This window comes from Pituophis catenifer, unplaced genomic scaffold, assembly GCF_029215685.1.
Source record: "Pituophis catenifer annectens isolate HBS135680 unplaced genomic scaffold, rPitCat1.0.hap2 SCAF_8, whole genome shotgun sequence".
Lineage (NCBI taxonomy): Eukaryota > Metazoa > Chordata > Lepidosauria > Squamata > Colubridae > Pituophis > Pituophis catenifer.
Window position 1 is genome coordinate 21,419,240 of NW_027256888.1, and position 24,006 is coordinate 21,443,245.

Consider the following 24,006-nt stretch of genomic DNA (forward strand, 5'->3'; position numbering starts at 1 on the left):
CAACTTAGTATGTTATGTACTATAGAGGTTTTCAAGAAATGAGAGAGAGGGTGTCAACAAGGCTCTCCACTCTGGACTATAAAAAGCTTCATGTCAGCCAAGAGTTAGATGTTTCCCTGTTTTTGCTGCCATCTGTGATCACCTGCAGGCCAGATGTGGTCACCCATAATGCCATTCAAGGAAGTCTGTAACATCTGGAGCAGAGAAAGGTAGTAGACAAATTAGGTAGAACTGGAGAGAGGCTTGTTAATGATTCTGCTCTTTTTATATTGGAAGCAAAATTTATCCTTAATCTTGGTTGTCCCAAAGGTTCTTTTTCAAGAGGCAACTGGACTTTCTGGTTTTTCTTTGAAGAGGTTTGTTTCGCTTCTCATCCAAGAAGCTTCTTGAACTCAGAACTTTATAGCTTCTTGGTTGAGATGTGAAACGTCTTCAAAGAAAAACCAGAAAGTCCAGCTGCCTCTTGAAAAAGAACCTTTGGCACAACCATCAACTGGATGACTGTGAATCTCCATAGACCAGCGGTTCTCAACCTGGGGGTCGCGACCCCTTTGGGGGTCGAACGGCCATTTCACAGGGGTTGCCAAAGCCCTCTCTCGCCCCCCCTCACGCCTTCACTCACCCTCTGCCTCTGTTGGATTGCCGTTCGCTGTTCGCTTACCCTGCCCACTCCCAATCTATTGCTGCCTCCTAAGTCCCAGCTGATGGCTAGAGGGAAAAAAACTGTTTAAATTCTTGCCACGGGGCTTCAAAGGGCCGCCCTACAGGTGATCAGTGTTAAAAGAAAACAAATGAGAAGATCGTGCCTGCAAAAATAGAAAAAACAGCCTCTTTCAGCTTCAGAATAGGTTAATTAGCATAAATTGATTAGCTGGGCCTCCCAACTCTCAGCTGATTTGTGCAGGCTCCTTTGCAAGCTGCAAAGAGTACTGCAGCAATTTTTTTTCCCCTAGCTAAAACGAAATTGAAAGGGTCTTTGCTGCAACGTGACAAAATGAGGCAGGAAGAGAGATTTCTTTTTCTTTTTGCTCACCAAAAAAGGTAGGTGCAAACAATGGGAAATTTAGGGCAAAAGAGGAGAGTTCAAGATTTTAAAACACAAAAGAAAAAAAGCTCTATTTAACTAGGGAATTGTAATAATTGAGATACTATTAATTGTATATTGTGTTGAAAGCAGAAATGATTAAGTTGTGGTTTGGAGGAATATATGGGGGAAATTATTTGGTTTATTATTATTGGTAAATATAATTAATGGATTTGTAAGAAATTGGATAGCATGGAAATAATTGGAATATTCATGTTCATATTGATTAATATACAAAAAATATAGTTATATAACTAATTGATTTATATTAAAATGTTGAATTTGTATTAAACAACTGTATTACATAATTACATAATTAACCAATGTGAAGATGGATATAAACATAGAAGGGGTATAATATAGAATAGAAGGGAAAAATTGAATTTGATTAAAATTAGAGATGAGGATGAAGGGTAATATTGGTTTTTTTTAAAAAAATAGATGAGGAATAAATATGGCAAAAAAGAAATATAGAAATTGTAAATTTAATTTAAATGACTAAACACTGTGTTGGAAGAAATATCCTTCTGGGTTCTGCTCCAAGTGGGGAAAAAGACACTGGAAACATGGAGACTGCTTGGAAAGATAGTTTAATGGTGGACAGGATCACATGGCTTGAGTTCCTGAACAGAAAAGGAGCAGATATAGTAAATCCTCGGGTTTTTATGCTCTCTCTGGCTTTGCATTTCTTGGGGCCCCGAAAGAATATCCTGATTGGTTGTCAGACTCCCAGGGGGTGGGGGTCTTAGCTAGCCTTGCTGGCTGATGGTCACATGTGCTTCCCAGATCACATGCTTCCCAGGTCACGTGTGGTGAGTTTCGGTTGCTAGATGGGGCCCATTAGTTTCTGTTGCTATTGTGTTGCAAATGTCCTTTGACAAAGGATTGACTTTCTGCCTCTGGCCCATTAACAAAGGGTGGGGGGCAGGAAGGTGGGAGCTGCTTTGTCTGTAAAATATGCTTCTCCATTTCTCATCCAGGAAAATATAATATTCTGCCTTTTTAATATTTCCCAAAATATTTCATTCTTCTAGGAAAGGGGTGGGTACTAACCTCCTACAACTGTTTAAATTTGTGAACCGGCCAAATACTCTGTTCAAAGAAAATACATTGTATGTTTGTATGTGTGTTTCTAATTATTGCTATTTATTCATATTTGTTCTCTTTTATTCTTTAAAGTTTAACAATTCATTCTTTATCTTAATATCTTTATATTTGTTTGGGGTTGGTTTTCTTCCCTTTCATCTTTTTTATTGTACAGCAATCTTTCTCCTCAAACCTACCACCTCTGTCTTTTCTTTCCTTCTTACTTTCTCTTCCCCCCCTTCTTCTTCTCCCTACTTCCTCTTCCTTTCTCCTTCCCCTCCTCTCTTCCTCCCTCTCTTACCCTCACTCCTACTCTAATTTCCCTTCCCTTCCTTCATCCCTCTCTATATCCTTTTATGCATATGGACTACTCAGAGGGCTGAAAAAGTTATTTCTGACTGGTCCTCGCACTTTTGACCAGTCCTCGAACTTACGACTGTCCTCACAATTTACGTTTTTGCCCTATCTTGTCACCATGGTGAAGAGAAGCAGTTGTGAAATGAGTGACACGGTTGTTAAGAATGCTACAATGGACATAAATGATGACCAGTCATAACTGTGAAGACCGGTCAAAAGTGCAAGGACCTGTCAGAAATCACTTTTTTCAGCCCTCTGGGTAGTCCTTTTGTGCACAGGGACTACTCAGAGGGCTGAAAAAGTTATTTTTGACTGGTCCTCACACTTTTGACCAGTCCTCGAATTTATGACTGTCCTCACATTTTACGTTTTTTGCCCTATCTTATCACCATGTTAAAGAGAAGCAGTTGTGAAATGAGTGGCATGGTTGTTAAGAATGCTGCACAGGCATAAATGTGAGGATGGTCATAAGTGTAAGGACCAGTCAAAAGTCCGAGGACCTGTCAGAAGTGACTTTTTTCAGCCTTCTGAGTAGTCCCTATACACATAGCCATGGCCACCCGGTCACATGACCAGCTAGCCACGCCCACCCAGTCACATGACCTCCAAGCCACGCCCACAAAATAAGCCACGCCCACAGAACCGGTAGTAAAAAAATTTAGAGCCCACCCCTGGTTGGGGGTCACCACAACATGAAGAACTGTATTAAAGGGTCTCGGCATTAGGAAGGTTGAGAACCACTGCCATAGACACTTAATCTTGGTTATTTATTTAGCAGATGGCACATCATACATGGACTAGCAATTTATATTAACATTTCATCTTAATCCTAGTTAAAGTAATGTTAATTCTAGTTAATACTTTAATTTTAGTTAAGGAAAAGAGTTCTCCTGTATAGTTGGTAATTTTAAAGAAGCTTCCTAATCCCAGATTGTGTTGGTCCTAGTGACTTATTTGGTTACAAGGAGGAAATAAGGCACACTTAATAGATACTTTTTCCTTATTATTTCATTAATTAGCCTTATACTGTACTTTTGGCTGCAGAAGGTGTGTCTGACGAGCAGGACTTTCCGTTATCTTCCGAAGGGTAATCGTCGAGGCACTCTGCATATGCTCGGAGATTCATTAATGGCTGGCTGATATGTCGAGACTGATTTTGTCGATCCGCGCAGAGAACTCCACGAAATTAAGTTAATCCCAAATCTTGCTAAAGCGAAGAAAAAAAAGTAAAATCGGAGCAAAAATGAGACGTAGGGAACATGAATCGGAGTAATGGGAATGGGAAGGAGAGAAGGAGGGGCCACGAGGAAGAGGTGGGGTTTGAAAGCCTGGGATCCCCCAAAGAGTGAAGGGAAAGGACTCGCAGGGGAGGAACTGGTGCGCGCGCTCAGAAGCTAACGTGCCTCGGCTTCGGCTACGACAAGGTGTAGCTTTGGGCTGTGTGGGGGCTTGGCTTGAGGAGGGGGCCCTACTTCCTCCTCGTCCTCCTCCTCCTTTTGCCTTTCGGCGTGTACCCGATCGTTGCCTAGGCGGGCTCCCGGTTAGAAGATCGTGCGTGCCAGTGGCGGGATCGTCTGCCCCTCCTCTCCTTCTCCCGCCCCGTTCGCTCCCCTGCCCCCTCCCCCCTTTAGCGGCCGGGTGATCTCTCTGGACAAGGCGTTAGCGACGGGGAAACGCGCAACCAGGCTTAAAGTATGGCAAGCGAAGATGGTTTCTGCCAAGGAGCCAACGATCGCTATGTTTTCGGGTCTGTCGATCATCTTTGTACACTTCCTGTGCTGGGCGACCTGGTAAGCACTCTAGTCCTCGCTTCGCTTCTTCCCCTCCTGCCGCCACCGCCGCGCTCTACAGTTTCCTTGCACCTGTATCTGATGCCCAGAATTAGGGATAGGAGGGGGCCAGAAAATTGGGAGTGGGCGCGAACCAGCGAGGCAAGGTCCCCCCTCCCCCGATGGTGGCGGTTTTATCGCGCTCTCTTTCCTAATTTCGCATGTGTTGCCCCTGGGTTCACTCTTTCTTTCCTTCGACTTCCAGTGTCACCGCGCTCCCGGGACAGCTCAGAAAGGAAGAGAAATTATGGCCGGAGAATTTTACACGCATCCTGGACCGCCTCTTGGATGGCTATGACAACAGGCTGCGTCCTGGATTTGGGGGTATGGTTCATGCCTGCGGTCCTTGCTGTCTGTAATGAGTCTGCCTCTGTGCCTTAACTGGGAGGGAAATGTGCCTTAGGGATTCTCCAGCGCCTTTGAAAACAGAACCCAAAGTAATTACGATGTTTACATTTCTCCCCGCACCCCTTATTATGTTGTGGCAGACACGAGGGCTGGCTGAACCTTTTTTTCTTGCTCCCACTGATAAGGGAAGAGGGAAAAAAAGAAGATAAACAGAGATCCTGCTAGATCTTTTCCCCATAACTCCCCCTGCTCCTCCAATGCCTGGAAAGCCAGGGGCACCTATTGAAGGTTAATTCCATGGAACCTCATAAAGGAAAGCCTTTAAAATCATTTCCCTCTTTTGAAAAGTGGTTGCTAAATACTGTACCTGAAGGAACTATGATACAAATTATTTGGGTCATTAAAATCTGATTTGATAATAGTGAACAACAGTGTAAGGGCACGCATGTAATTGATTAGTTCCCTCTCTGTGACTTTGAGAGCACATTAGGCTGGCCATTGAACTGAATTCTATGCATTTAACACCAGGATGATTTTTTCTGCTTCCAACTCACACTCCCTTGGAGAGCTAACCACAGCAAGTGACTCCCAACTACCAGGCAGATTTGATGCCAATTCACATACCACTCTCCTCCTCCTCCCAGCTTCTGCCTCATCTCTGTCTGTCTGTCTGTCTCTCTCTCTGACACACACATTCAAACACCACCCATCCTGTGGGTGTTGTCCACTGGGAGCTGGGAGAAGTTGGGAGTGGGTTTTCTGAATTGTGCTACTCTGTGGGCAGCAATTGCTTGACATTATATCAAAGTAGAACAAGTGCAGCTGTTGCTTCTTGGTGAAAAACACACCCGCACGCTCTAGTGCTCCAGTAGTGACAGCTGGGAGGAAATATGTAAACAACTCAAGGCTTGAGATCTTGCACCTGCATCTGATTTGTTCTTGGCAGCCATATTCACTTTCAAAAACCCCATCTTTTACTGTTTATAGCAGCAGAAAGTGTATAGCACCCACACTTGCCCTTTTTAGTAACAACCATGCTCTCCATGGATGAAGGGATCTTGAAAAAATCTCTTAACTATCTCTCCATGTATCACAGTAACTGGTTTCTTCCCAGATGTTTCTGCTTTGCTACTCTCACTGCCCAGCCTCTGGAATTCACAGTTTTGGTGGCTAACTCAAAATGGACCCATGGCCAGATTTGTGGATAGAAGAGATACAATTTAGGGTTATGACCCTGAAGAGGGACTAACAGCTTGTAGTATCACTCCACCACCCTTCTACATTCATGATTAAATCCTGAGGGGTTGGGATGAGCATTTCTTTCTCACCAGAGATGGGTATCTGTGAAAATGTAGGAGGAGGCCATGAAAAGATCTTCCTGGGAACTATCTAGCTGACATTGTAAGAAGATTTAGTCCAAGCTTGTTCCCTAAAAAATGTGTTTCTTTCTTTGAGTGTTTAGTTTAGACATGTGACTTGTTAACAAAAGCAACTATTCTGCCAATTTCCATATACATATTCTGTTTTCCACCACAGAAATTGTGTATCACCTGCTTATTTCAAGATTATTTGAGAGACTTGGACTTTCCTTATCATCCATTTAAGGATGGGAAGGATAGATACAGCTAATCTTATCAAAACACCATAGAAAATTGGTTCCATTTATTTTCTATTCTAGAAAATATTCTAGAATTTTCTATTCTAGAAGGCTTTTCTATTGTTTTCTGTGTATTTATATCTGTGTATTTTTGCCTTGACTATGTATGTACTATGCTTACCAACATATTTGCTTATCCTAGATCAGGGGTCCTCAAACTTTTTAAATAGGTCCCTCAGACTGTTGGGGGGCCAGACTGGCTGGTGGGGGCATGGCTATGTGGTCATGTGACTGGGTGGGCATGGCCAATTTAGCAGACCATTAAACAATACACAAAAATTAAACTTTGATTTGTTTTGCTCCTGGGGGTATTTGATTTGATTTTGTTTGCATGTTGGTCTTTTGGTTGACTTTTCTTTTTACTAGATCATTTTTTAAAGTTGTTTAGGAGTCTAGTGATCCACTTCAGGAAACTCAGTTTTGCAGCAATTCTTCTCAGTCCGAATGAGCTTACAATCAACTAGTAGAACAAACCAGGGAAGGCATTGCCTCTCCTTGTTTTGGTGAGTGGGAGGCAAGGGACTCAGCCCAAGAGCTGGGCCTCCTTAGAATGGCAAAGGAGCAAGTTTATGTCTACTCCGGAACTTGGAAACAGGCACCCCTCAGCAGCAACCTCCTGCATACTTGGGACTGTTCCCCGGCCAAGTCCCCCAACCAGCACAGGCTCTTTTTGCTCTCCCTCCACTGCAGCTCAATGCCAGAACAGACAAGAAGGAAAAGAGGTGCTTCTCCTCTAGGCTTGATTCCTCTGCCCCCTCCCTAATAGCTCCCTTGCCAAGGTAATGTGTTTCATTGTGGCTGAAGCAGCAGCCATGAGACCCAGGCAAGCCCCTTCTGGCACAAGGGCCTCCTCTGCCTTCCTGGGCTGAGCTAGACTACCAAGTATAGTAGCCTGCCTGCTCCCTTAATTGGTGGGGGAATGGAAAATGAGGGATTACTAGACTGGCCTGCCTTCCCAGAAAGGGCTGCCTCTCTCTCCCCCTCCCTGCCCCCAATTTGGCTATTGAAATTAAGGCTGGCTTCCCCTCAGCCCTGCTCTTGATCGGGGAGCCTCAATCTGAAACCTACGAAAAGAGATAGGGGAGCACGGGAAACCTACTTGCATATTCCAATTAAGAAAACATAAAATGCTGCTTTTTCAGAATGCTGTGCCAAAACCCCTTTTCTTGAGTGGAGAGGAGGAAAACCACCCTTAGTGCGGGGCTCCTGCTCCTGCTGCCACCGTGCAAGCCCATCCACAACAGAGGTGACATTCACAGGGTCAGAGGTTGGGGTTTTTTCCTACCAGTGATGTTGCCTCACTGCCACCTGACAGGCAAAGTAGTGGCAACGGGACCTCTTTATCGTGAGGGCCTCCTGGAAGGGATCTGGCCACTCCAGCTCCCTCTCAGCATGCGCCCCGGGGACAGATATTAAACTCTGCCTGCCCCACTGGAACTGGGCAGTGAAGGACGAGCATCCCGAGCAAGGCAGGGAGCAACGTCGGCATTTGGGGCAGGCTCATGCGAGGTGCTTCGGGGAAGAGCCAGAGTGCATTCCAGGAAGTGTCGCTAGCCCCTCCCCCACTGCTGCCATCGTCCTGTCCAAAGTGCCGCCACAAGCATCCTAAGAAAGGCAGGGAGTGGTGGCAGCAGCATTTGGGGCAGGGGATTCAGCTGGTGTGAGGTGCTTCGGGGAAGAGGCAAGGAGGGTTCTGATGCTACCATCTCCCATGCAGTCCCCTCCCTGTGCGCATCAGTCCACCCACCGGCATCGCCCCTCCACCAGCTGGCTGCAGCTGCTCCCCTGCCCACCCCTGCCCTTTGGCCAAGTGCTATGGGTGTATGTCTCCCTTCCCTGTGTGGGGCATGTTCCCCTTGCACACCCAATTGCAGCAGCAGGTGAGTGAGAAGGATGCTTCACCAGCATGCCCTGCAGGAAGTGGGAGAGGAAGTGCAGCATTTCCCTGTCTCCTACCAGAACCAACATGCTGTGCCCAGGCAGGTTTACCCGAAGTGTGGGGGGCAGGGTAGGAAGCGGTGCCCATCCCAAGGCTGGAGGAAGAGGGAATTTGAGCCCCAGGGACAAATTCAGGCAGTGCCTTGCCGACTCGCTTGCTCACATGGAGGGAAGCCTCACTACGCCCAAGCCGCACCTTCCTGGAACACTGGCCGAGCGGGTCATTTGATTGCAACCCTCAGCTTGGAATGGAGATGCGGCTGGGGGAGGGGGGGGCTGCAAGATAGAAGGCTGCCTTCAGTCCAGGAAATGGACCACAGCCTCAGGAGCTCTGTCTGAAGGATTGGTCAGGCAGCGCCCTGAAAGCGCTCTGGAACTGCTGCATTGCAGGGCAGGGCTTGGCTCTCCCTACCGAGCAGCCCACTGAAGGAGGCACATCATCAGAGGTCTCTACCCCTGGCAACTCTGGGTGGCAACTCTGTCACTGCTCGGTGGACCTGCCCAGCCCAAAGGAGGCAAAGCAGCCAGCTAGAAAGGCTGAGTAGAGGTGGTAAAGCACGACCAGGCCCAGCAGGCAAAAAAGGCCACTGCAAGTGCCAGATTCCCATTGGAGCCCTGGCTGCCCAGGCCCAGCAGAGATGAGGGGGAAGGCACGCAATCCTGGCTGGGCTTGGGCGGCCATAGTATCAATGGGAATCGAGCTTTCCCCGGGCCTGGTGCTCTGGGTGGCGACAACAGAGGCCTAATGGACTTGTGCAAGCTGCTGGAGGCCTCAATGGTGCCAGACCCATGAGGGGGCCAAGGAGATGACCAGTGGTAACCTGCTCTCCAACTGCAAACCAAAAGAGATGGGACAGAGTAGGCAGCAGGTGCCCCAAACCCTCCTCACCTTGTGATTCGACAGGAAGCGTCACGGCGAGACAGTCGGGGAATTAGCGGGCTCTGATGAGCTCCGTGAAAACCCGGATTGACGAACCACTGCCGAGGGGTCTTCGGATCAGAACCATCCTGTAGGGACGCGGAAGAAGGAGAGGCACCTCGGAAGACCAAGAGGAAGAGGCAAGTTCCTCGAAGGTCAGAGGAATCTCTCCAATTTGGCGGCGGGGGCAGCAGCCATTGCGGCTGTCAAGAAGCTGGGGCAACCGGACTAAGTATTGAGCAGGAGCAGTGAATGTAATGGAGTTTTTGAAGCTGGGTGAGTCACAGCCAACCCACAGATGAAGTAACAACAACAACAACAAAAAATATTTTTAAATCTGAAATCTCCAGCATAGGAACAGTGGCTAACGGGCATGGGGGGAGAAAAAGAGGATGCAAGCGGAATTTAAAGGGACAAAAACCTGAAAAGAAAATTGACTTTTGGATAAAATTATCTGAAAAATTTTAAGAATTAGAAGAAGTAACCCCAATTTTGATTAAAGGATTGGAAAGAAAATAAATAGATCCTTTGTTTTCGAAGGCTAAGAAAAATAAAAGATAATTGGATATTAAGTCCTACAACAGAAGTGCTGTTTACCTAAAGATAAATAAAGGAGGGAAAAAAAGAGAGTGAAAAGTATTTTTTTTTTAAAATTTGATTTATATGCTGCCCTTCTCCGGAGACTCAGGGCGGCTTACAATGCGTTAAGCAATAGCCTTCATACTTTTGTATATTTATACAAAGTCAGCTTATTGCCCCCACAAACTGGGTCCTCATTTCACCTACCTTAGAAAGGATGGAAGGCTAAGTCAACCTTGAGCCTTGGAGAGATTCGAACCAGCAGTAAATTGCAGGCAGCTGTGTTAATAACAGGGTGCTTAGACCACTGTACCAGCAAGGCTCCTTAATTTGATTAATTTGAACTGGACTATAAAATTGATTTGCTATTTTCAAAGTTAAAAAGAAGAAAAAAAACTAGATTGCAAATGAGGACTGATACAAAATGGACACTTTGTTAAACAATTAAGAGAATTGTGGATTGTAGAGAGACATCTTCAGGAGAAAAAAGAGCACTGCAATTTGGAATCTGTTTTGGAAAATTTTGAACTGCATCAGTGATAATAGTCGTGAGAACTTTTGGGGAGGATTACTTTGTCTGCAAGCAGCTTGACTTTAGAAAAAAAAGGGAAACAGTGGAACTTTTAAAACTGGAACAATATTGACACAGAAAGAACAAAATGGCACAGGAAATTAGAGAAATGATGGAAATGATGTACTCATCGTGGAAAACGGAAATAAGAGGAATAATTACAATGTTACGTGGAGAATTGAAACCTGAGGACCCAAAAATTGAGATAGAGCACGCTCAAGCTAACAAGGAAACAAAGACAGAGAAGCAAGACACAGAGACTGAATATAAAGAAGAAAAGACAATGAGATTAATTTGGGAAAAATAATTGACTATGTAAATAGTAATAATAAAAAGGTTTTTAGAGATTACATTGGGATTAACAATGGAAAAAACAGAAAGGACAGAAAGAGACAAAAAAGGAATGAAGGGTGGCATAGAAAGAATATAAAAAATTTAAATGATTACATTGGGATTAACAGTGAAAAGGAAAAAAAGAGAGGAAAAGGATGGAAAACAACAGGAAATGCAGGGCAAAATAGAAGAGTCCAGATTTGTGAAATACAGAATAATTACACTGGAATAAATAGTGGGATAAATAGTGGGGAGATAAGAAAAGGAGAAAAGAGATGGGAAACAAAGGAAAATTTAGGGCAAAGGAGGAGAGTTCAAGATTTTAAAATACAAAAGAAAAAAAAGAAAAAGACAAAAATAAAAATGGGAGGGGAGAAAAAGAAATGAAAGAGAAAGATGTTATATATATTTAGAATTGAAATATGAATAGTAGTAAGAAACTAATGGGAAACCATATGAATGTAAAAATGAAATGATTAATAATTGGAATATTTGTTTTTGTATCTTTGAAATATAGAAAATGACAAGTTTTTATTTTTTTGAATTTCTGTAGAAATCAATAAATTGTGATTTTTGGTTTATTGGGAGAGTTTAATGAGTAATATAAGGGGGGAAAATTATTTGGTTTATTATTATTGGTAAATATAACTAATTGACTTGTAAGAAATTGGATTGCATGGAAATAATTGGAAGATTTATGTTCATATTGATTAATATACAAAAAAATATAGTTATATAATTAACTGATTTATACTAAAATGTTGGATTTATATTAAACAATGGTAATGTTACATAACCAACTAATGTGAGGATAGATATAAAAATAGATGACAATGGGAAAGGGTATAATATAGATAGAAGGGAAAAATTGAATTTGATCAGGATTAAGATTAGAGATGAGAATGAAGGGTAATATTGGTTTGTAAAAAAAAAAATAGATAAGGAATACCTATGGCAAAAAGGAAATATAGAAATTGTAAATTTAATTGAAATGATTAAATATTGTTTAAATTTGTGAACCTGCCAAATACTCTGTTCAAAGAAAATGCATTGTATGTTTGTATGTGTGTTTGTCTAAAAAAAATAAAAAAAAGTTTTATATAAAAAAAATGGAGCTCTGTCTGAAGGAGCTGCATTGGTCAGCAGTGCCCCGAAAGCGCTCTGGAACTGCTGCATTGCAGGGCAGGGCTCGGCTCTCCCTACCGAGCAGCCCACTGAAGGAGGCACGTCATCGTGGGTCTCTACCCCTGGCAACTCTGGGTGGCAACTCCACCACCACTCGGTGGACCTGCCCAGCCCAAAAGAGGCAAAGCAGCCAGCTAGAAAGGCTGAGTAGAGGTGGTAAAGCACGACCAGGCCCAGCAGGCAAAAAAAAGGCCATTGCAAGTGGGGAAAGCCAGATTCCCATTGGAGCCCTGGCTGCTCAGGCCCAACAGAGATGGGGAAGGCACGCAATCCTGGCTGGGCTTGGGCGGCCATAGCATCAATGGGGATCGAGCTTTCCCTGGGCCTGGTGCTCTGGGTGGTGACAACAGAAGCCTAATGGACTTGCGCGAGCTGCTGGAGGCCTCAATGGTGCCAGACCCATGAGGGGGCCAAGGAGATGACTAGTGGTGACCTGCTCTCCAACTGCAAGCCAAAAGAGATGGGACGGAGTAGGCAGCACGTGTCCCACACCCTCCTCACCTTGTTTTCACCCGCAGCGGCAACAGTAGCTGAAGGCATAGGCACAGGGGAGAGGCATGCAGTCTGGCCTGCTGGATGCATTGGGCAGCCAAATGCCCTGTCACAGCCACATGGGATGGAGCAGGCGTGTCTGGTGGTCCACATCACATGCCTCCCCCTCCCCACTTTGCCTGTGGCCAGTGACAGTGCTGCCATCACCATGCCTGTTTCTTGGAGGGCCAGCTGTGGAGTCCCTGCTGCCGGACAATTGCACCTTGGTGGATGCTGCTTCTTTTGCCTCTCCTTTTGCATCCTCGCCTGCTATGGCTGCCAGCGGGTGGAGGCAGCCAGGGACTCCAAGGCTGCACTACCCACATCACCCCCCTCACCCACTGGAAGCCGCAGCAGTGAGGCACCTATTCCCCAGGCCCGTCAGGGCCACTGTGGCTGATTGCCTGCTTGGAGCACACTGGTTGATCCCCGCCCTGAGTCCAGGGGCGGATGGATGGAGGAACCCCAAGTTAAGAAGCTGAGGTGGAGGGCTCCATTTTCCCCTTCCGGGGCCTCCGTGCATCCCATTTTTGGCCTCCCTGGACCCAGAAGCACCCTGCCGGCCAAAACCTTTGGTCTTACTTTCCAGTTTCAGCCTGCAGGGCTCATGAAGGTAAGGCCTGCACTCGGCTGAAAGATGGGGGCTGGCGGGTGGGCGGGGTGATGTGTTTTGGGCAATCTTGTGGTCCCGTGTAGGCCGGATTAATGGCTTTGACGGGCCATACCCAGCCCACAGGCCATAGTTTGAGGAACCCTGTCCTAGATGTTTAGATGGTGAACCACTATGTTATGCCTTTGATTTTACCAGCTTCTATTAAAGTGGGACTGTCTTTCCCAGTCTAATAACTTATCAATGGATTAAGTCTACAAATTATTGTGTTGATTCAGAGTTATGGGAACTATAGTCTGGAAGCTTTTTGATTGGGGAAGAAAATTCACTTTTTTAAGTTAGGAAAACCTCTTTAGCGGGAAGAATGGAATGCTGCCAGGACTGAAACATATCAGTCATTTTTTTTTTGTAGTCTAAAAGGAAAGGGGGGTTGCATTTATAGTTTGGGAACTGTAGTTCCTTGTATCTTATGATAAATTTATTTGGCAAATATGAGTAGAATTTTAAAAGCATTTTGTTATGCAATGTAGAAGATGTTTCAAAATGACTGGGGAAACGAAATGGAAACAAGCAAAAATTGCTACTTGGTCCAAGTGCATAGGAAGAGTGCCATTCTATTAGGTGAAATGCTCCCAGTTCGGACAATCCGGTAGCAATGGCAGCGGGTGGTTCAGAGAACTGGTAGCAAAAATCCCTGCCCCCCCGCCCAGTAGAGCCGCGCGATCATCAGAGGCTTTTTTTTTTACTTTTAAAAACATTTTTTTTCTAAAACCTCTTCAGTGAAGAGGTTGTAGAAAAAAATGCTTTTAAAAGTAAAAGAAAGGGAGCCTCTGATGATCACGTGGCTCAGCTGGGATAGTGAGAGCCTTTTAAAAGCATTTTTCTACAACCTCTTTGGCTGAAGAGGTTGTAAAAAAAATGTTTTTAAAAGGCTCTGACGATCCCAGCTGAGTTGCCTGATCGCCAGAAGCTTTTTTTTTTGTTTAAAAGCAAGAAAATGCTTTTAAAAGAAAGCAAAAGCCTCTGACGATCAGGCAACTCAGCTGGGATCTTCAGAACCTTTTAAAAGCATTTTTTAAACAACCTCTTTGGCCGAAGAGAAGAGTTGTAGAAAAACTGCTTTTAAAAGTAAAAAAAAAAAAAGTTGGCCACACCTACCCAGTCACATTACTTCCCACCAAGCCACGCCCACAGAACCAGTAGTAACAAATTTTACATTTCACCACTGCATTCTATCCAAATGGATTGGAAAAGGGTCCCTGCTGACTTCAGTGGAAATTACATTTGAGTAAAAAAATTTTCTGATTCTCAAACTGGTGCCTATCAGTTCTGTAAATTGCAACTCAGTCAATGGCTATGTAAGATTAGTGAGACAGACTTTATATCTCCGTAATGAGGGATAGATTATGTTAGAAATTGCTAGTGAGGAAATGGTCAGTCTGTGAGTTGTAATCTAAACCATACGTAGATCTGAAAGAGAAGTCCCATCTGCACAGAGAACAAAATCAGATACATAGGCAACTCAGACTTTAAAATTTAAGTTGGGTAGTGGACAATCTAAGCAAAAGTACTTTTTAAAAATAACTTCAGACATACATATATTCTTTAATAATCACAGCCTAGGGTCTTGGGATAATAGGAAGTGCTTCTAACCCAACTATTTAGATATTATTTGTCTCCAATTTATTTTTCCCTTAGAAATATAAAACTGTTTTCTACACTTGTGTATCTTGAGGATGTTTCAGGACTATTTAGATTAGTAATTCCTGTCTAGTTTTGGCATTACTTCAAATGTTGTCTGATGCTGTGGCTTGCCTTCCTGTGCTTCACTGCGGGATACAGTACCTACGGGAAATGTTTTAAAATAGAAAGCTTAAATCTGCCACCTGAATGACCAGTAACCTTTTGCTGGATGCACATTGAGCATCCTGTTTGATGTGCCTGTGATAAAAGAGGTCAGCCCCACCTATACTCTGAATTGTCTTGCAATTGTTGCTTGATATATCTAAAAAGTGCTTTTTCAAAAGGAAACTGGACTGTTTGTTCCTTGATATAGAAGACCAAAAACAGTCCAGTTGCCTTTTGAAAAAGCACTTGTTACACAACTATGACCTGGATGACTGTCAAGAGTAGTTCAATCCAGATAATGGAGTTTGATTTAAACTGTGTAGAGGTGGTAAAAAGTCTTCATTTATCCAAAGACCACATGAGTAGGAAAATATCCATGGTGGCCATCAAAGACTGAAAAAAATATTTCTGATTCCTGAAATAAAATTACAGCTATACAGCATTGACACTGATAGGATGTGGCTATAAAAACTGGATTCTGGATGGTGATATTATACTTCTCTTCATAATTATTAGTGTCTATCTTCATGTGCTTATTTCATATAGTTGAATTAACTTGAGAGGTGTCAGTTGCTGAATGTATATTGTATCTCCGGTGGCAAAATCAAATTAATGTTTATTTATATAGCTCCAAACAGCCAAAGGACAGATTTCAGAGTCTGGATTCTAAAAACAAATTCAGGGGAAAGAACAGGTGGCAGCAGCTATGTAAAAATGGAAGCAGATTAAAGAAGAGAAGACAATGTCATTATCTCAGGTACAAGCATTCCCAAGTATTTATCTTAGTATTCATTACAACAGGACATCAAATTGGTTATTTTTTAGTGTACTTTAAATACTACAATCCAGTGGTGGGTTGCTCCCGGTTCGCACCGGTTCAGAAGAACCGGTAGTAAAAATTTGTCATCGGTCGCAGAACCGGTAGTAATGGCTGGCTGGCCATGCCCCCGAACCGGTCCCCCAGTCGCCACTAGCTTGCCCTGGCTGCTATGTTCATCGCTGCCATGTTTTTCACACCCGCACATCCCATTGCCTTGCAAGTCCAATGGGATGCGCATGCTCAAAGAACATGGCGGTGATGGCAGCAGCTTTTTCCATGGCTGCGAAGCTTGCCTGGCAGCCCCCTCCCCACCTGTCACCAGCTCCCGAATCTGCTGCCATTGCAGCCGTGGTGGGAACTGGGGAGGGGTCAGCTTGCTGGGCCAGCGGCTTCACCCTCCCCGCCACCACTGCCCTCCCCTGCCAAGGCTGCCGCTACCATCTCCTGCCACCATTGCCCCCGCCTTTCCTTCGGAGGCATGTGGAAGATCTAAAGGTAAGGCCAAGGCTAGTGATGGGGGAGGGAGACCTGCTGCGCTCGGCCAAAGAGCTACCTCGGGGAGACATGGCGAGGCTCATTCGCCTTTTGGACCTGGCGCGCTCAGGGGACACCACATGGCTACAAAGATTGCCAGCCCGGCCAGTCCCCTTCCTTCTGGCTAGCAGCTCCTGAAATTGTCCCACTGACTTTGCCGCTGCAGTGGGGATGGGGGGGGCAGCCCAGTAAGCTTCGTAGCAGCTTCATGGCTAGAAAGCTTGCCGGGCTGCCACCCCATTCCCCTCTGGGCTAGCGTTTCCCGAAGCCGCCGGGTTGCAGCTGTGCCCCCTCCCCACTGCTTGGAGCTCACCCGCCTGGAGCAAAAGCTCTCCTTTCTCCCACCACCGCTGTTGGGCCACCCTGCTGCTTGGAGCTCCGGGCAGCGGCAGTGAGCTCCAAGCGGCAGGGGAGGGGGTGGCCTGGTAAGCTTCGCAGCATGCCGCTGCCCCCTTCCCTGCCAGGCTAGCGTTTCCTGAAGCCGCCGGAGTTGCAGCTGCACCCCCCTCCACTGCTTGGAGTTCACCCGGGACATCCGCCCACCCTCTAGTCCAGAGCACCGGCCCTGCTCGCTTTCTTCCTTCTGCCACAGTAGAGCAGCAGTCTCAGTTCCAGCTTGGTGTCTCCCGCTTTGCATCAGTGCCGGTCAGTTGTTGAGAGCCCAGCCTGCAGGTCTGAAGGAGATGGCGGCCGTCCGGCGTGTCCCTGTTCCCCCCCCCCAGGGGATGGCAAGCATTTAATACTACTTGTAATATTTATAACATAAAATCCTAACTATAACGATAAGATTAATCAAAGCCAAAGTATTAAGGCTTTTGCTGAATGGCACATAATATACTGCAATAGGGAATGAGAGGGGAGGGGAGGAAGGAAGGAAGGAGCTGGAAATGAGATGGATGGAAGGAGATGGGAATGAGAGGGGAGGGAGGAAGGAAGGAAGGAAGAATTGCATGTGGCCCCAAATAACTTTTAGGAAGGAAAGGAGGGAGGGAGAAAAGAAATATTCTAATACATTATTACTAGTATGTTTATTAAGAAGATACATTCAAATATTAAGAACTGAACACTTTTCTTTCTTTCTTTCTTTCTTCCCCCCCCCCTCTTTCTCTACTATATTGTTTTGTTCATTTCCACATTCGTAAAAAAACCCCTTAAATTCTCTAAATGGGATCATTTATAGTCAAGTTAGCGAATCTGAGTTAAAGCTTTTGTCATGGAGTACAATCAGTTTTGAACAAGACTTCTAGAGGTCCTTTAGATATGATTCCTAAAATGTGTGAGAGAGAGAGAGAGAAGAAAGAGAGAAGAAAGAAAGAAAGAAAGAGGGGAAGGAAGGACCACAAACCCTGGCAGTAGACGTGGCTTCAGAAGACTCTTTGAAACAGGACAGCAATCTAGGACAAAGCTGCCATGCAGAGGAAGGCAGAGATAGTCCTTGATGTATGACCATAATTGAGCCCAAAATTTTAGTTGCTAAGCAAGAGCATTGTTAAGTGAGGTTCACCACATTTTACTCAATCAATGACCTCTCCTGGCTCTAACAAGTCATGTGCAAGCTAGGGGAGAACATCCAAAGGCGTGTGTAATGTTCTAAATATACCGAAGTTATAGTGTGGCAGAAAGTGGACTCTGGGTGTGTTTTTCCAAACGTAAGTGACGTTGAATGTGTATAGTTTTAGAAGAGCTGTGTGTGTGTGTGTACATACATACACATACAGTATATATAGTAGATAACGTATCTTTTTGTGTGCCTATACATACTCTATACTCTATACTATATAATATGTATGTACACATATGGCATACATACATAGGATTAAATAGTATATTTTGGATGTTCAGTAGTAGTAAATAAATGGACAGGGAAATTGTATCTTATTAAGTCCTTTGAGGCAAGGAGAGGCCAGGTACCCTAACCCTAACCCTAACCCTTGATGTGAGTGACATCAAGTTGGCCACGTCCACCCAGTCACACTACCCAGCTACGCCCACCCAGTCACAGACCACCAAGCCATGCCCACAGTCACATGACCACCAAGCCACACCCACCCAGTCACATGATCACCAAGCAATGCCCAGCAAACAAGCCATGCCCACAGAATCGGTAGTTTTGGAACCCACCCCTGCTACAATCCCATAATCAGGTTTATGAGAGTTGAGATCCAAAGCTTTGGAAGGTCTCAGATGGCCTATGTCTTACATCATGGGTCCCCAATCCCTGGGCCATGGCCCACTATTGGGCCATGGCCTATTTGGAACTAGGCTGCGTGAGTAATAATGACTTAGGTTAGGTTAAAGTCACATGTTGGGCTATCTGTGTATGTGAGAATGACTTTGGGAGACAGGAGGAAAATCCTCATATTGGACAACAGACCTATAAAAAATGTCTCAGGCAAAGAAGAGAAAGGGTGTGCAAAGTATTTTAGAAGAGACCCTTCATAGTTTCTGCAGGGTAAAGGAAAGGAGGGGAGAAATATTTTCAGTTGTACACGATTCTGATAATAATTTAACCTTACAATAAAGGTAAAACTACTATTCCTGATTAGGCTTATGGGACTAACAGATAAAAAGGATATGAATACTTTTGGTAGCAATGACATGCGAATATACCTCTCCCCTCCAAAATAACTGAAAACTTATAGAATAGGTCTGCAATTTTCGACTGATTCCAGCTCTAGGGAAGTTTGTATATACTATGTGAAACAAATTGTCACCTAGGAACTTTGTAAAACCAGGATTTACAGAATGTGACCTGATTTATATTCACATTTAGAATTGAAGGTTAATTCTATGGAACCTCATAAAAGGAAAGCCTTTAAAATAATTTCCCACTCTTTCAAAGCAGTAAAATTGGGGGTTATCCTGTGAAGCTACTTGGAAAAAGATATAGAAAAGATAGCATAAAAATTACCTCACATAGCTCATACTTATATGTGGAACGAATTACTACCAGGCATGGTGACACCTGCTAACCTGGATGACTTTAATGCAGGATTTATCCAAATTTATGGTGGCAAGTCAGTCAAGAGTAGTTAGTCTTGAAGACTCAGGCTTAATGCTGAATTGGGGCAGGATGCTCCCAATTCCCAGTTGCAGGATAGGATAGTATGTCTTCCCTATTTGCTTTTGAGAACCCTAGAAGCAATTGATTAGCTATTGTAGGAAATAAATGCTGCCATTAGCTGTGGCTTTCCCATGTGGGGATGTGGGCAGGGGAAGGGAGGTGGGAGAGGGCGGGTCTGTTCCGGTGAAAAGGAAGTGCTTGCAGTCCTAAGGTGGCAGGCATTGTGCTGCTGCTGGAGCGTTACATGTTGATCTACAGAAACTTCATGGCGGCCACCCAGGCCAGAACAGTCAGTGAGCACTTCCCTTTCACCGGGACACCAGTCCCTGTGTGCTCGCCACCTCCTATGCAAGTGCCCAGGGGGAGTGCCCAGCTGGGTTGGGGTAGGCCAGGGCTGAGGTGACGGGAGCTGGCCCCTCGCTGTCTCCACAACGGCCCCATGGAACAGATCTAACCACATCTTGGGCCGGATGTGGCCCACGGGCCTTGAGTTTGACATGTGTACTCTACAAGTTCTGGATAGTGGAGGCCTTAAATGGGAACTGATTCACTCCCTTAGGACATCTGCTTCTTTTTTTTTTCAGACAGAGATGGCAGGCTGATATTATAGGCAATTATTCCTAACCACGATTCCATAAATAATGAAACTGGCATTATGAGGTCATGATCCAAGTTCTGCTCCTTTCATATTTGAATCTGTGAGAAGCTGTGGAAAGAAAGCAAGGAAGGTCTGCAGTTTATGACAGTAGTAGACAGTAGAGGCAGGTATGAGAATTGTGAAAAGGAAAAATGATTCTGAGTGGTTATTACTATGCTTTATCCAGTCATAGTCAACTCCTGGGGACTGTAGATAAAAGCTCTCCAAGCTGTTATGTCTTCAGACTCGTTTATCAGACTGTTGTATAGGCTGAGACTCTTCTTCCTGTCTCCTGAGATCTTTTCTACATACACAAGTGCAGATCTGAACATATTTACTCAATAGGGCTTGCTCCCTGATAAATAGAAAATAGCACTCAAATTTCCATTATCTTCTGATACAATTTCTTCTCTAAATTAAAAGTGAGCTAGTCAGATGGGTGAAAATGCTACTCTTCAAAAGAAATCGAAGAAGAAACCAGCATGGTTGCACAAATATCTCTCTGGTTAATTGAAAGACAAAAAGGACAAGTATAAAAAAATGGAAAGAGGAAATGGAAAGACAGAATATCAGCAGATAGCCTGAATCTGCAACGATAAGGTGAGGAAAGCAAAGGCTCAGAATGAACTAAGATTTGCAACAAAAATCACAGATATTTTTAAAAAGTTTCTTTTCAACATAAATAACAAGAAAAAAATAAAGGAAACAGTCGGTCTACTAAAAAGAGAAGATGGCAAGGAAGTAAAAGGCAGTAGAGAGAAAGCAGAGATGCTTAATTCATTCTTTGCATCGGTCTTCACACAAAAAGAAACTATAGTTCAACCTACGAAAAACATAATCCATTAGATTAGATTAACAGAGTTGGAAGGGAGCTTCTAGACCTTCTAGTCCAACCCCCCATCTAAGCAAGAGACCCTACACCATTTTTGACAAATGGCAGTCCAATCTCTTCTTGAAAGCCTCAAGTGATGAAGCTCCCACAACTTCTGAAGACAAGCTGTTCCATTGGCTGATTGTTCTCACTGTCAAAAAAATTTATCCTTATTTCTAGGTTGAATCTCTCCTTGGTCATTTTTCATCCATTATTCCTTGTCTGGCCTTCAGGTGCTTTGGAAAATAGTTTGACCCCCTTCCTCTCTTGGCAGCCCCTCAAATATTGGAACACTGCTATCATGTCTTCCCTGGTCCTTCTCTTCACTAGACTAGTCATGCCCAGTTCCTGTAATCGTTCTTCATATGTTTTAGTCTCCAGTCCCCTAATGATCCTGGTTGCTCTTCTCTGCACTTTTTCTAGAGTCTCAACATCTTTTTTATAGTGTGGTGACCAAAACTGGATGCAGTATTCCAGGTGTGGTCTTACTAGGGCTTTATAGAGGGGTATTAGTACCTCACTTGATCTTGATTGTATTCCTCTGTTAATGCAATTTAGGATTGCGTTGGCTTTTTTGGCTGCTGCTGCACACTGCTGGCTTATATTTAATTGGTTGTCCACTTAGACTCCAAAATCCCACTCACGGTTACTGCTATTAAGCCTGGTTTCACCCAGTCTATATGTGTACTTTTGGTTTTTCTTGCCTAAGTGCAAGACTTTACTTTTCTCTATATTGAATTTCATTTTGTTAGATAGAACCCAGTGTTCAACTCTGTCAAGATCCATCTGTATCTTGAGCCTATCTTCTAGAGTGTTAGCTATTCCTGCCAGCTTAGTATCATTTGCAAATTTGGTGAGTTCCCCTTCTATTCCTTCATCTAAGTCATTTATGAAGATACTGAAGAGTACTGGGCCTAAGACGGAACCTTGTGGTACCCCACTGCTTCCTTCCTTCCATGTAGACGTAGACCCATTAAGGACTACTCGTTGAGTACGGTTTGTCAGCCAGTTACAAACACATTTGGTGGTGATACTATCTATCCCACTAGGGTCTCCTGGTTGAGCGGGGGGTTGGAGTTGATGACCTATAAAGTCCCTTCCAACTCTGTTAATTTGTTAAACTTTTTTCTAGTTTACCAAGAAGTAGGTTGTGGTCTTCTTTGTTGAATGCCTTGCTGAAATCTAAGTATATTATGCCCACAGTATTTTGCTGGTCTACTAATTTAGTCACTATGTTGAAGAATGAAATAAGATTGGTTTGGGATGATCTGTTTTTAACAAACTCATGCTGACTGCTATTATTACTTTACTCGTTTCCAGATGTTGGCAGATCTGTTTTTTATTATCCTTTCCAATATCTTCCTGGGTATTGATGTTAGGCTGATTGGTCTGTAGTTTCCTGATTTTAAAACAACAACAAAAGAACAAATTATTTAGTGACCAGTAGATTTGTAGCTTATGGTTGTCAGAAAAATAAAACTGAACTATTTTGGGAGGAAAAAAATAGAACCTTACATATTGTTTGATCTTGTTTTTGTAAACATGAACACTTCATTGAACAGATCTTGTTGGCTCCTTTTCGTGGAAGTACTGAAAATTACTACTCACATACATGCACAGGAAAGCAGATGGATCTCAGAGCTGTGCAGTGGTCCTGATTCATGGGACAAACAAGACATGAACTTGTGGGTGCAGATGTAAATGTTTAATTTTAATTCTTTGAAAAAAAATGTGATTACAATGTAGAGACTACCTAATGCCAGACGGTCCCAGGCAGCTTACAGTTTAAAAAGGGAGAATAATAAAAAATACCAAGTCAGCAATGGACAAGCCTAAGCAGGATTCACACCTCACACAGTGTCTGCTGGGACTCTATGTATAAATGGGATACTGCCATTCAAGTGGGAAGGGGAACCCAGATTCTTTTACTCACTAATTGCTCTCATCCTGTTTTCCTATGTATCTTGTAATTCCCTAGTTTATAACTTTTACCCTGTCTCCTATTCTGCCCTGTGCTTTGATTTACCTTGGGGATTGTACAAGGGGGGAGGGCCATCTGTTTTCTCTCAGTTTCTCTCACAGAAGAAGAGCATGGGAACGACTCCTTATCTCTTTCTCAGGGTGACTGTTTCCATAACATCTTTGCATCGTGGATCTGCTCATTCAACATCAAACTAAGAGGAGGGGTTTCTAACCACTTTATCCTAATGGAATGGAATGGCTGCTAGTTCTAGGGCTCACCTGGTTGAGGAAGTGGATCCCCAGAGTGAACTGAAAGCAGGGGACTCTAAGATTTCAATGGGGAGTGACTGGACCTGATGATGAAGGGAGGAACTGGGGGGGAACCCAAACAAAGAAGCAGCGATGATGGGAAAGGCCGCACCAGACCAGGGCATCTCCAGGGAGTACAAGGACCTAGTTGAGGTGTTCAGCAAAGAAGGCTCCAACTAGCTCCCTCCCACCACCCCAGAAACTGCTATCGAGATCCTCCCAGGGGCCAAACTACCAAAACCAAAAATGTATAGCATGTCCCCCAGGGAACTTGAGGAATTGAGAGCTTTCATAGATAAAAACCTGGCGAGAGGTTTCATTGAACTCACGTGACCAAAAATTGCAACCCCGGTGCTATTCTGAAAGAAGAAAGATGAGTCTGTGCACCTTTGTGTGGATTATAGAAATTTGAACACTGAGTGTGGAGAATGTGTACCCCCTTCCCCTCATGAAAGACATGTTAACCCACCTCTCCAAAGGATTTTTTTTTTCAAAACTGGACTTAAGAGAGGCTTACTACCGAATCAGGATTAGGGAAGGGGATGATTGGAAAACATCTTTTAACACTCCTTTGGTGTGTTACCAATTCAAAGTGCTCCCATTTGGATTACAAGGCGTCCCTGCTGTGTTTATGTAACTGATAAACGAGGTGCTCCATGAGCACCTGTACAAAGGGGTTCTGGTGTACTTAGTGACATTTTAATATACATAGAGACAAAATCCAAGCACGTAAAGTTTGTCCGAACGGTCCTAAACAAACTCTGCACTGTGAAACTTTATGGTTGGTTCCTCTACTGGTAATTCTGGCATTGGGATGAAGTCCTGGCCAGTGGCAACTCGAATGCCAGTGCTAGAATGCAGAGATATTATAGGCAACTTCTGCAAAAGGCAGAAGGTCAGTCCAGTTATCTTGTTGATAGTTAATAAAGCATCT

The 24,006-nt window shown here is 44.1% G+C and overlaps 1 protein-coding gene across 1 annotated transcript in view; it reads left to right on the plus strand.

The window, feature by feature from the left end:
- The first annotated feature begins 4,234 nt into the window (after nucleotides 1-4,234).
- The window catches only part of LOC139320679 (gamma-aminobutyric acid receptor subunit alpha-4-like), a 249,948-nt gene continuing 230,176 nt past the window's right edge, over nucleotides 4,235-24,006 (plus strand). Inside the window, exons 1-2 of the mRNA XM_070949112.1 lie at nucleotides 4,235-4,317; nucleotides 4,562-4,680. Of these exons, the coding sequence (XP_070805213.1) occupies nucleotides 4,235-4,317; nucleotides 4,562-4,680 (202 nt within the window). The remainder of the gene's footprint in view (nucleotides 4,318-4,561; nucleotides 4,681-24,006) is intronic.